Source organism: Mizuhopecten yessoensis, unplaced genomic scaffold (genome assembly GCF_002113885.1).
Source record: "Mizuhopecten yessoensis strain PY_sf001 unplaced genomic scaffold, ASM211388v2 scaffold4841, whole genome shotgun sequence".
NCBI classification, from domain to species: domain Eukaryota; kingdom Metazoa; phylum Mollusca; class Bivalvia; order Pectinida; family Pectinidae; genus Mizuhopecten; species Mizuhopecten yessoensis.
Genome location: NW_018405748.1, coordinates 13,665 through 25,539, shown reverse-complemented (window position 1 = coordinate 25,539; position 11,875 = coordinate 13,665). Strand labels below are relative to the sequence as shown.

General features: G+C 37.6%; 1 protein-coding gene across 1 annotated transcript in view; it reads right to left on the bottom strand.

Moving 5' to 3' along the window:
- LOC110449949 (tyrosine-protein kinase Mer-like) overlaps positions 1-11,875 on the bottom strand; it is an 86,949-nt gene that overhangs the window by 71,598 nt on the left and 3,476 nt on the right. The window contains exons 2-3 of the mRNA XM_021497133.1: positions 6,155-6,484; positions 4,413-4,697 (exon numbers count right to left, since the gene is read on the bottom strand). Of these exons, the coding sequence (XP_021352808.1) occupies positions 4,413-4,697; positions 6,155-6,484 (615 nt within the window). The remainder of the gene's footprint in view (positions 1-4,412; positions 4,698-6,154; positions 6,485-11,875) is intronic.

Genomic DNA, 11,875 nt, shown 5'->3' with positions numbered 1-11,875 from the left:
TTTTGGCCCCGCCCCTCAGGCCCCTGGGGGCTTAGGACTAAACCGGCAACTATTTTTGTTGACCTTTGTCCATGGAAGGTCCCTGCAAAATTTCATTGAAATTGGTTCAGGGGTTTTGGAGAAGAAGTCGAAAATGTAAATTGTTTACGGACGCACGACGGACGACGGACGACGACGGACAAAAGGCGATCGCAATAGGTCACTTGAGACTTTGTCTCAGGTGACCTAAAAACACATAAGAGGCAGAGAAAACGTAAATATATATTGAACTGTTTTTGTATGGTATTTATGATCTATTTGAATGACACAGCTTTGCAAGCAAACAAATCATAATGCGCTAGCGTGCGTTATGTTGTTTGCTTGCAAAGCTGTGTCATTCAAATAGATCATAAATACCATACAAAAACAGTTCAATGCTTAGTTGTATAAGTAAATGTTATGAATCCTAACTCCTTTGTTTTTGCTTTCATGACAGCTAGCAAAATACCTGAAACGAAAACTTACTTGTTGTGAAACACAGATTGTTTTGTTTCGATCAAGACAATGTCTTTGAAAACAAGAGGCCCAGGGTCCTTACTAATTTATATTTACTATCTGTATGCTAGCTTGGACCCACTGCTGAAAATGACATTCATCTTTGCATAACCCATGTGACCTCATCAACACGAAACAGCCATCAATGTAGTTTTGTTATGCTAATATGAATTTACATTTAACATTATTGGCTTGATTTTAAAGCTTAAGTAAGGTTAAGCATGATAATATAGTACAACATGTAGAAATTCTACAAATTTAATTTTGAAAATGAAACTATATTTTGTTTGTTTTGTTGCTAGGATCCCTACTGAAAGTTTTACATTTTCTCACAAAAACACACTGTTCTCTCTACTGCATTGCCCCCATTTATAAATATAAAACAGTACCCGTATTTGTTTTTATTTATGCTTGCAACAGAAAATGCAAAGCACTTAAAAATGTAAATATAAGGAATGAAATTATTTTTTTCAACATTCATAAGGTGGCTTTCTGGACATATTTACCAAGAATCGCTAACGCAATTCATAGAATATGTCCAGAAAGCCAATGTTGTTATAACCTCATGAATGTTGAAAAAATAAATTTCATTCTTGAAATAACCTACTGAATACCATACCAGTTCATCAAAAGAGTACAAGAAACACAAGCTGTAGGAAGGACTTAATCCCTTTGGATTGAAAAGACCTCTAGCACATGAGTGTATTCTTCAGGCCAAGTAATTTTTTAGAACACATATGGGTATTGGGTTAGGATTTCCATGTTATCACTCATGACTTAGTCGCCAACAGTGGGTCTCGACCACCAATCTAATCTTGGTAGCATGAATGTCTTCACCATCTTCATGCCTAGCAATTGTGTAACTAGTATTTGGTTAAATGGTGGGGATCCTGATGTTTCCAAGTTATAACATTATTTTCCTATTAGAACCCACCCCCCCAGTGAGAACAGACCCAAGTGTAGACTATGGTAGCTATGCATTTCTTTAACTTTGTTGAGCATTGGTACACATGAATAAAGGATGGTGAACTCCATCAATTACCAGTTCCAACATCACTTCTTCCATTAGGCCCAATTAACCCCTTTTATACAAAACTGATTACCCTATGCCAAAGGATCCCTCCATTGTTTTATGGGAGAATTTTTTTCTGCCCCAAAGAGGGAAAGGGGGGGGGGGGACCCTTTCTGTTTATACACAAGAGACCAAGAAGCCTTAACAGCTCATCTGGTAATATATTTTCAACTTGAAACCTGCTAAATACCATGCAAGTTTATCAGAGGAGAACAAGAAACATTAAGAAGGACTAAATCTGTTTAGGTGGGTACGACACCAAGCACATGAGTGTAATTAATCTTCATCAGCACTTTTGTACATGGCTATGGCATGGGGATCTCAACTGTTTCCATGTTATGACCCTGGGAGTTAGGGCTACATATCCATATTGTATGTTTGATTGTAGGCTTGGAATGAAATTACAAGTGCTGTCAAAGACAATTAATTCTCATTCGTGTCAGGGGTATTTTTAATAAGGAAACATACATATAAAATAGTGATGACAAAATTGAACAGTCAAAATTCAGGATGGCCACCTGTCGGCAATCTTGGTTAGTTAATGAATCACAATATTTGATATGAGAAATTTGAGAAAGATCCTTCTACACAGAGTACTTTCTGAGTAATTGTGCTAACAAACTTTAATTTTCAACATTCAAGATGGCTGCCTCAATTAAAGTGATTTTGCAAATATTTCCATATTTGAGTGTCCCTGGCTTAAGAATGTTCCAGACTAAATGAACTTTGTACTACCTTATCCCAGCATGCAACTGGTCAAATATCATCACTCAGGACCTCCTTGTAATGCGAAAGATGTTGTTTTTACAATTTTTTCCCCTTTGACCTTTGAAGTATTAGGTCAACAATTTATTTAGGGAAACTTTATAGCACTACCTACTGGCAAACTATCATAGCCCTGGTCATCCTGGTTGTTTTTTGATACATTGTATAAGGTTTTTATTTATTTCATGCCTGTGGCCTTGAAAGCAGGTCAAGGTAATTTATCTCAGAAAAGCTTATAGCACTACGTTCCAGATACCTACTGGCAAAGTATCATCACCATGCTATGTCTTAGTTATTTAGAAGAGGTCGCTCAAAAGTTTTAACACATTTGATCCATGTGACTTTCAACATATGTCAAGGTAATCAAGTTGAGGAAATTTCATAGCACAACATCCCAGGTAACTAATGGTCAAACATCATCACCCTGGGCTTCTTGGCTAAAAGGTTTTTACATATTTGACCCCTGTGACTTTGAAAGTCATCTATTTGAGGCCAGTTGAAAGTACTTCATGCCAGGGACCTACTGATCTAATAGCATGGCCCTAAGAAAGGTCCTCCAGTTCTTAAGAAGACGTAGTTCATAGAAGAAGAGGCCCAATGGGACTCCATCGCTCACCTGGTATAAATCTCACAATTTTGCAACCTTAGTGGACTAAAATAAAGCTACATGCAAAATATCAGTGTCTTGACTTAAAGTCATTCAGAAGAATTTGATAAACGATTAAAACACATTTGACCACTGTTGACCTTGAAAGTCAAACATGGACATGAAGTTGAACAAACTTTATTGCCCTTCATCCCAGAATGCAACTTACCAAATAACACAACCCAATACCTTTTGTTTATTGAGAAGATGACTTTTAAAGATTTATGCAATATGGACCAGATGCGACAATGAAAGTGTGTCAAGGTCATTCACATGAACAAGCAATCACCCTGTGTGGTTTCCTTATTCAGAAGAAGTCGTTTAAAGATTTCAACATATTCAACCCCTATGACCTTGAACAGGCAAAGTTCATCAATTTGAACTTGGTAGCCCCTCATCACCGCATGCTACTGGCCAAATAGCATCATTTTGTTCCTTTTGGTTATTCAGAAGAAATTGTTTAAAGTAAAAAGTTGACGCCGGACTGACAACGGACGGATGGACAACGGATGCCGAACCATGGCATAAGCTCACTTGGCCCTTCGGGCCAGGTGAGCTAAAAAGGTGACAGACGATGGAAGATAGACAGATGATGGACAGATGACAGACATACAACAGACAATGGACAAGACACTATACCATCTGGTACTTCATGCAGGGTGAGCTAAAGTCCTTTTTACTTAAAAATGCTCTAAAACAATTATAGTTAAAATCTCTCTCTTGGTACAGAAGGAAGAGGTCTTTGAAGATTTACCCATATTTCCTCTGTTGGGGCCCATCCCTCTGCCCTCAGAGGGGCCATGCCCTGTGCTTACACAAATTGTGTCCCCTTTTCCCAAGGATGTCCCAGATTAAATTTGGGCCAAGGATGCTTTAGAACAAATTGGGTTAAAAGTCCCCCATTTGTATGGAAAGAGATTTTTGAAGATATGTACCACTATTTCCCCATTTGACCCCATCCCTCTGCCTCAGGGGGCCACAACCTCCATTTATATGAAAATTGTTTTCTCTTAATTATGGATGTTCTACAACAAATTTGAATCCCCTGCATTTGTATAAATGGAGAAGGATTTTAAAGATTTATCCTGTTTCCTTTCTTAAGCCTTATCCCTCTGACCTCAGGGGAGCAACATCCTTCATTTGGCATATTGGACCAGTTGAGCTATAATGCTGTGCAGGGTTAATCAGCGTTATTATATCACTTCATTGCTGCATGTCAGTCTATCTCCTTACCTTTTCTATTATATATAATCTATATTTATTCACTAACTAGCCTGTGATAGGATTAGTGGACTAATGAACATGTTTTAATTACATTTAGTGTTATACTTATTGACTTATTTTCTGTTTGTAAATGCACGCAGATTAAAAGGGGCTATATCTATATATATATACCTGATAGTGTTGTAAACTGCAGTGTCATATTATTGCTAGTTCCTTTTTCATTTGCTGCAAACAACACCACCTCAAAGGTAGAAGCAGTACGTAAGTCTGAGATCACTATTCTTGAAACATCTTGCGGCGTATAATACTTTATCCAGACATCTGCAGTGCTTTCTTTAATCCACAAGTGGAAAGATTGGTTATCTTTTCCTCGATTTAGACCAGGTGTCCATGATATAACTGCACTTTCAGTAGTTATCTTGTCAGCACTGATATTGGTGGGAGTGTCTGGTACATCTGTAATAAATTATTAACACAATACATGTTATCATAATGGTAAAATATACGGGTATGTCTAATTCTCAAAGAAAGATGATGTTCACCTATTACAAGAGACAATTTACCTGAGAGAGTATTAAAGATGCATGACAAAATTATGAAATGAAATACTTACACAAAAGGCCCAATGTGCCTGCATCACTTACCTGGTATTAATATCACACTTGTAACCTTAAAAGTGGATAAAATAAAGATACAAGGTAAATATCATTACCTATGTCTTCTGTTCATTCAAAAGAATCTGTTTAAACATTTAAATACATCTGACCCATGTGATCTTGAAAGTCTAAGAATGTTAGTAAGTTGAACAAACTTTATAGCCCTCCATTTAAGCATGCAACTTGCTAAATATCACCACCCTAAAGCTTTTGAATATTGAGCTGAGGTATTTCAAAGGTTAATACTAATTTCACCATATGTGACCTTTAACAAACTTGGTAGCCCTTCAAACTACCATGTCAAATATCATCACCCTCAGGGCCTTTTGGTTTTTCAGAAGTTGTTTTAAGGTGTGTGTTGTTGTTTTTTAGATAATTTACCCCTGTGACCTTGAACATGGGCAAAAATCATTCATTTGAACAAACTTGGTAGCACTTATCTGAGCATGCTAATGGCCTAATATAATTATCACCCTCAGCCTCTTGTTTATTCAGAAGTTGTATAAAAAAAATCAACACATTTGACCCTGTGATCTAGAATATGAGTGAAGATCATTCATTTGGACAACCCTCGTAGCTCTTTATCTGAGCATCTAACTTGCCACATGCTAAATATCCTTAACTATGAATCTTGGTTATTCAAAATCACCTATTACAATATTTTAGCCCCAATGACCTTGAACATCTCACGAAGTCTTCTGTTGAACAAACTTGGTACTCTTGATCTAAAGCCAAATATCATTACCCTGTGACTTTGAGAAGAAGCTGTTTAAAGATTTTAACATAGTTGACCCCTGTGACTCTGATAGTGGATCAAAGTCATTCAACAAACTTGACTGCCATTCCTCTGCCTTCCTCTCTAATGCTAATGCCCCAAAATCATCATTCTAAGACTCTCTGTTCTTGAGGTCAAGTTGTTTGCACTTTTTCACATATTTCACCCTGTTACCTTGAAAGTTGGTCAAGGTCATTACAATTCACAAATTTTGTGGGACTCCATCCCTGGAAGCTACCAGCGAAATTTGTGACTCTATAAATTTTCGTTATTCAGTTGCACTCTGTGAATCCTTATTGTCCCACCTCTCAGCCCTTCCCTTGGGGGAGAGAGGCAGCTCCATCTCAATCCCCTCCATAGGCTTATATGTTTACTACCAAGTTTCATCAAAATCTGTCTGACTGTGTTTACGTATGACAACAGACGGAAAGTGATAGTGCTAGGTCACCTGAGTCACTCAAGTGACCTACTAATAAACTTACCAACTATGCCGATTTCGAAGCTATGTATAAGGTTTGGGCTAACATTGTTTGTAACAGTGAGGCTGTAGTCTCCCTCTTGGTTGATTTGGAATGATGGGAAATCAAGATGGACTCTGTATCCTCCTCTTGATATGTCTTTGCCATATATGTTGTCCTTTACAGTTCCCTTTATGAAGGTGATATTGAGAACACTTGTAGAGGAAAGTCGTCCCGTTTTACTGATAAACATGTCAGTAGGAGACGGATGGCTGATGAATGTCATTGTTATGTTGAGATGGTTCTCCTTTTCCGTAACATAGAGTGATTTTTTTTCCAGTAACTTCGGACTTCCTGTAACAGGTATTACAAGTTAACAAACGTTATGAACAAATCAGCAATATTGATAATTGATTTTCTTTTTTTCTCAATACTGTATAACATGAAATGTTCTTTGTGTATAAACTTTCGTTGTTTTCGTGGTTGCTATGAAAATTATAGCTATTTCAATCAAAATGTGCACACAAAAGTCTAGTACATTGTACGTGTATAATTATGACTATGTAACATCAACGAAGAAACAGTTGCATAAGAATTAAATACTGAAAATGTTGCAGATTCCAGTAAAGTATAAATGAAACTAGAAACTTGTTTTTGTGAACAAAACATGTCTCCCCTTATTAGCCAATAGACAAAACTTCGGTATAAAAAATTAACAAAGGACCATATCTCTTTACATAGTTGGACACAAGATTTGAATTTAGAATGCGACACTACTATTTCCCAAGATAAATAACTATAGCAAGTTTGGTTGACGTAGATGAAATAACATGGGAGTTATGCCGTAGCCAAACTTTGGTATTAAAAATAAACAAAGGACCATAACTCTATATATAGTGGGGCACGAGACCCAATTACAGTCCGAGAGATTCCGCCTTCCCAAGATAAATAAATATGGTTGGTTTGGTCAACATAGGTGAAATAACACAGAACTTATGTTCCAGACAAACTTCGGTATTAAAAATAAACAAGCAAATTCGTGGAATTAATATCCTCCGCTTGCAGGACATATTGTAGGTTAATATTATTGAGGTTATGTTTAAACACGGAGTATCGTGCTGTTGAGACATAATGTATAGCTTGCAACTTGAAGGGAAAAAAAGCCCTATACCCCATTGATTATCCGTAAATATGCACAAATGACATCGGTTGGCAAACTTAGCATGAGTTGGATGTGCATAAGGAATTTGGTTGAAACATCTTAACAATATCTACAGCAACAAGTACTAATTGTAATGGGGGACCATTACACTGATGTCCCCCAAATTGCTCCCATAGTCGCAAAGATTCATCAGAAAAGGATCGCATTGCCATAGTACACCTACAATGTACATAATCAATTTGAGTAAAATTGAGCAATTTCTAAATCGAACCAATCAGAATCCTCTGTGTAGTTAATAGGGCAACGGAACGTATGCGATTGAATTTACAGTCCCCTAATACCCCTATATACCAATTTTCATCGAAATCAAACAATATCACAATTGCGACCAATCAGAAGCCTCCGTGTGGTTGCTATGGTAACGAAACTTATGTGGTTTTATTCGCAGTCCCCTTATACCCCTCTATAACGATTTTCATCAAAATCGAACAATACCTGAATTTCCACCAATCAGAAGCCTTCTTGTGGTTGCTATATGGTTGCTTTGGCAACGAAACCTATGCGGTTTTATTCACAGTCCCCTTATACCCCTCTAAAACGATTTTCATCAAAATCAAACAATATCTGAATTTCCACCAATCAGAAGCCTTCTTGTAGTTGCTATATGGTTGCTTTGGCAACGAAACCTATACGGTTGAATTCACAGTCCTCTAATATCCCTATATACCAATCAAAATCAAACAATATCTAAATTTCGACCAAACATAAGCCTCCGTGTGGCTGCTATGGTAACGAAACTTATGCGGATTTATACCTTTTTTCATAAAAATACAAAAATATATAAATTTCGACCAATCAGAAGCGTCTCCATTTGGTTGCTATGGCAACGAAACCTATGCGGTTGAATTTGCAGTCCCCTTATACCCCCAGATACCAATTTTCATCAAAATTGAACAATATCTTAATTCGACAAATCAGAAGCCGGTGTGTGGTTGCTATGGCAAGGAAACCTATGTGTTGATTTTGCAGTACCCTTATACCCCCAAATACCATTTTTCATCAAAATCTTACAATATCTGAATTTAGACCAATCAGAAGCCTCCGTGTGGTGCCTTAGGCAACAAAACCTATGCGGTTGAATTCGCAGTCCCCTAACATCCCTATTTACCAATTTCAATCAAAATCGAACCAATTTTGAAGAAAATTGGTTAACATTTGTTATAGTTATTGCACAGAAACAAAACCCAGCAGATAATTACGCTTTTCGTTATTCAAGGGGCCGTAACTCCGCCAAATGGTGTCCACTGAAAGTGGTCATCGAACTTGGCCGAGCCCTTAAGACATTTAATCCTTTGACCAAGTTTGAGGAAAATCGGTTATTATGATGTAGTTATTGCACGGAAACGAAGCGCGGCAGATAATGACGTTTTTCTTTATTCAAGGGGCCATAACTCCGCCAAATGGGGTCTGCTGAAAGTGGCCATCGAAATTGGCCGAGCCCTTTAGGCATTTAACCCTGTGACCAAGTTTGAAGAAAATCGGTTATTATTTGTTGTAGTTTTATTGCATGGAAACAAAGTGTGGCAGATAATGATGTTTTTCGTTATTCAATGGGCCATAACTCCGCCAAATGGGGTCCGCTGAAAATGGTCATCAAACTTGGACGAGCCCTTAAGGCATTTGACTTTGAGACCAAGTTTGAAGAAAATAGGTTAATATTTGTTGTAGTTGTTGCATGGAAACGAAGCGTGACAGACAGACAGACGGACAGACAGTCAGACAGACAGACCCAAATTAATATCCCCCGTTTCGGTGAAAGCATGGGATAACAAAGGGCAATAACTCGGTATCATGTGGGGCATGAGACCTAATTATATTGCATTGCACACCTTCTGTGGTAATGCAGTTTGATTGAGATATCTTTAACGGTTTTGAAGTTATGCAGTAGACAAACTTTGATATAAACAAGAGGCCCAATGGGCCTGCATCGCTCACCTGTTAATAATCTCACAATTGTTACCTTAAAAGCGGTCTAAAATAAAGCTACAGGCAAAATATCAGTGTCTTCACTTTAAGTTTAAAGTCATTCAGAAGAACCTGTTAAAGGATTAAAACACATTTGACCCCTGTGAACTTGATAGTCAAACATGGAAATAAAGTTGAAATATTTTTATAGCCCTTTGTCCCAGAATGCAACTTGCCAAATATCACCACCCTATACCTTTTGTTTATTGAGAAGATGACTTTTAAAGATTTATGCACTATGGACCAGATGTGACCAGGAGAGTGTGTCAAGGTCATTTACATCTACAAGCAATCACCATGTACACTTTAGTTAGTCATTTAGATGTTGTTAAGACAATTGACACATGTGACCTTGAATACGAGTGAAGGTCATTAATTACAACAAATTTGGTAGCCCTTAATGCAAACATCCTTCTGGCCAAATATCATCAACCTGGACCTTTTGATTATACAGAAGTCGTTTAATGATTTTTAAGGCAATTGACCCTTGTGATCTTGAATATGGGAAAAGGTCATTCATTTGAACAAACTTGTAACCCTTTATCCCTACATCCTTTTGGCCAAATATCATCACCCTGGACCTTTTGATTATACAGAAGAAGTTGTTTGAATATTTTAACATATTTGACCCCTATGACCTTAAATATGCATGAAGGTCATTCATTTGAACAAACTTGTTAGCGCTTTATCCAAGCATGCTCCTGGCCAAGTTTCAACACCCTAGACCTCTTGGTTAATTAGACAAGAGGCCCAAGGGCCTTAGCGGTCACCTGAATTATATTATAGGTACTGGTAGCTTTATTTTATTGTTTAGATGTGATGTGGAAATCAGCATGTAAACTAAGTGAAATACTTGTCATGTCATCAAAGGATAAGAATTTGAAAATATTGGTAAATGTTCCCTTTGGAGCCCCGCCCTAGCCCCTGGGGATGGGGCAGGAGTCCCAATTTTCCAAAGTAATACTCTCATTCACCAAAGATGATTCTGACTAAGTTTTAGTAATTTTCTGCTGAAAATGGATAAAATATATATCCAAAAGTGTTATTTCCCTATATAAACTATAGTAAACTTTACCCCCTCCCCAAGGGAGAACAGATAGCTCGGGGGTCCTGAAATTTACAATGTAAATAAAGCCCCTGATGATCTTTCCATCCACGCAGAGAAAATGACTGTAGTATAGGACTCTGAGTCTGGGGAAGAAGATTTTTGAAATATTGGTTAATTTTCCCTTTGGGGCCCCGCCCTGGCCCCAGGGATGGCGTAGGAATCCCAATTTTACAATTTAAAACCATCTTCCTTTAAGGATAATTCTCACCAAGTAAGAATAATTTCCAACAGAAAATTGTCAAAATATACCCAAAAGTGTTTTTTCCCTATATAATCTATGGTAAACTTTAACCCCTCCCCAAGGGAGAACGGATAGCTCGGGGGTCCTGAAATTTACAATTTAAAGAAAGCCCCTGATGATCTTTCCATCCATGCAGAGAAAAATGACTGTAATACCTCTGATGATCTTTCCATCCATGCAGAGAAAATGACTGTAATACCTCTGAGTCTGGAGAAGAAGATTTTTGAAATATTGGTTAATTTTCTCTTTACGGCCCCGTCCTGGCCCCTGGGGTTGGGGTAGGAATCTCAATTTTACAATTTAAAACCATCTTCCTCCTCCAAGGATGATTCTGACCAAGTAAAAATAATTTCCAACAGAAAATTGTCAAAAATATACCCAAAAGTGTTGTTTCCCTATATAAACTATTGTAAACTTTACCCCCTCTCCAAGGGAGAACGGATAGCTCGGGGGTCCTGAAATTTACAATTTAAATAGAGCCCCTGATGATCTTTCCATCCATGCAGAGAAAACAACTGTAATACCTCTGAGTCTGGAGAAGAAGATTTTTGAAATATTGGTGAATTTTCCTATTTGGGCCCCGCCCTGGCCCCTAGGGTTGGGGTAGGAATCCCAATTTAAAATTTGGTAGCCTCATCTACCAAGGATGATTCTGACCAAGTTTGAAAAAATTCCATCCACTGGTTCTTGAGAAGAAGTTGATAATGTAAAAGTTGACGCACGACGGACGACGGACGACGACGGACGGAAAGTGATTGGAATAGGTCACTTGAGCAAAAGTTTAAACAAATTTGACCCTACTTTAAGTAACAAGAGGCCCATGGGCCTTAACGGTCACCTGATATATTCATACAGAAAGTTGATTTTGTTTTTAACATGAACATGAAATATTATTCAAAGTGACAAAAAACAACAAGAGGCCCAAGAGGGCCTGTATCGCTCACCTGAATATTTAAGCAGTCATAGCAAAATATTCTCATTAAATATTATATTGCACTAAAAATATTTCCCTCACAAACTTTGTTGGCTCCATCTGTTGAAACTACCAGCAAAATATTATTACAAGATTCTATGCTTTTTGATTCTTCAGAAGTTGCTTGACATATTTTTCCCTGTGACCTTGTAAGTAGGTCAATGTCATTTTCCTTCTCAAATTGGTAAGCTCTATTCCAAAAGCTACCAGCCAAATCTTATGAATCCATTCCTTTT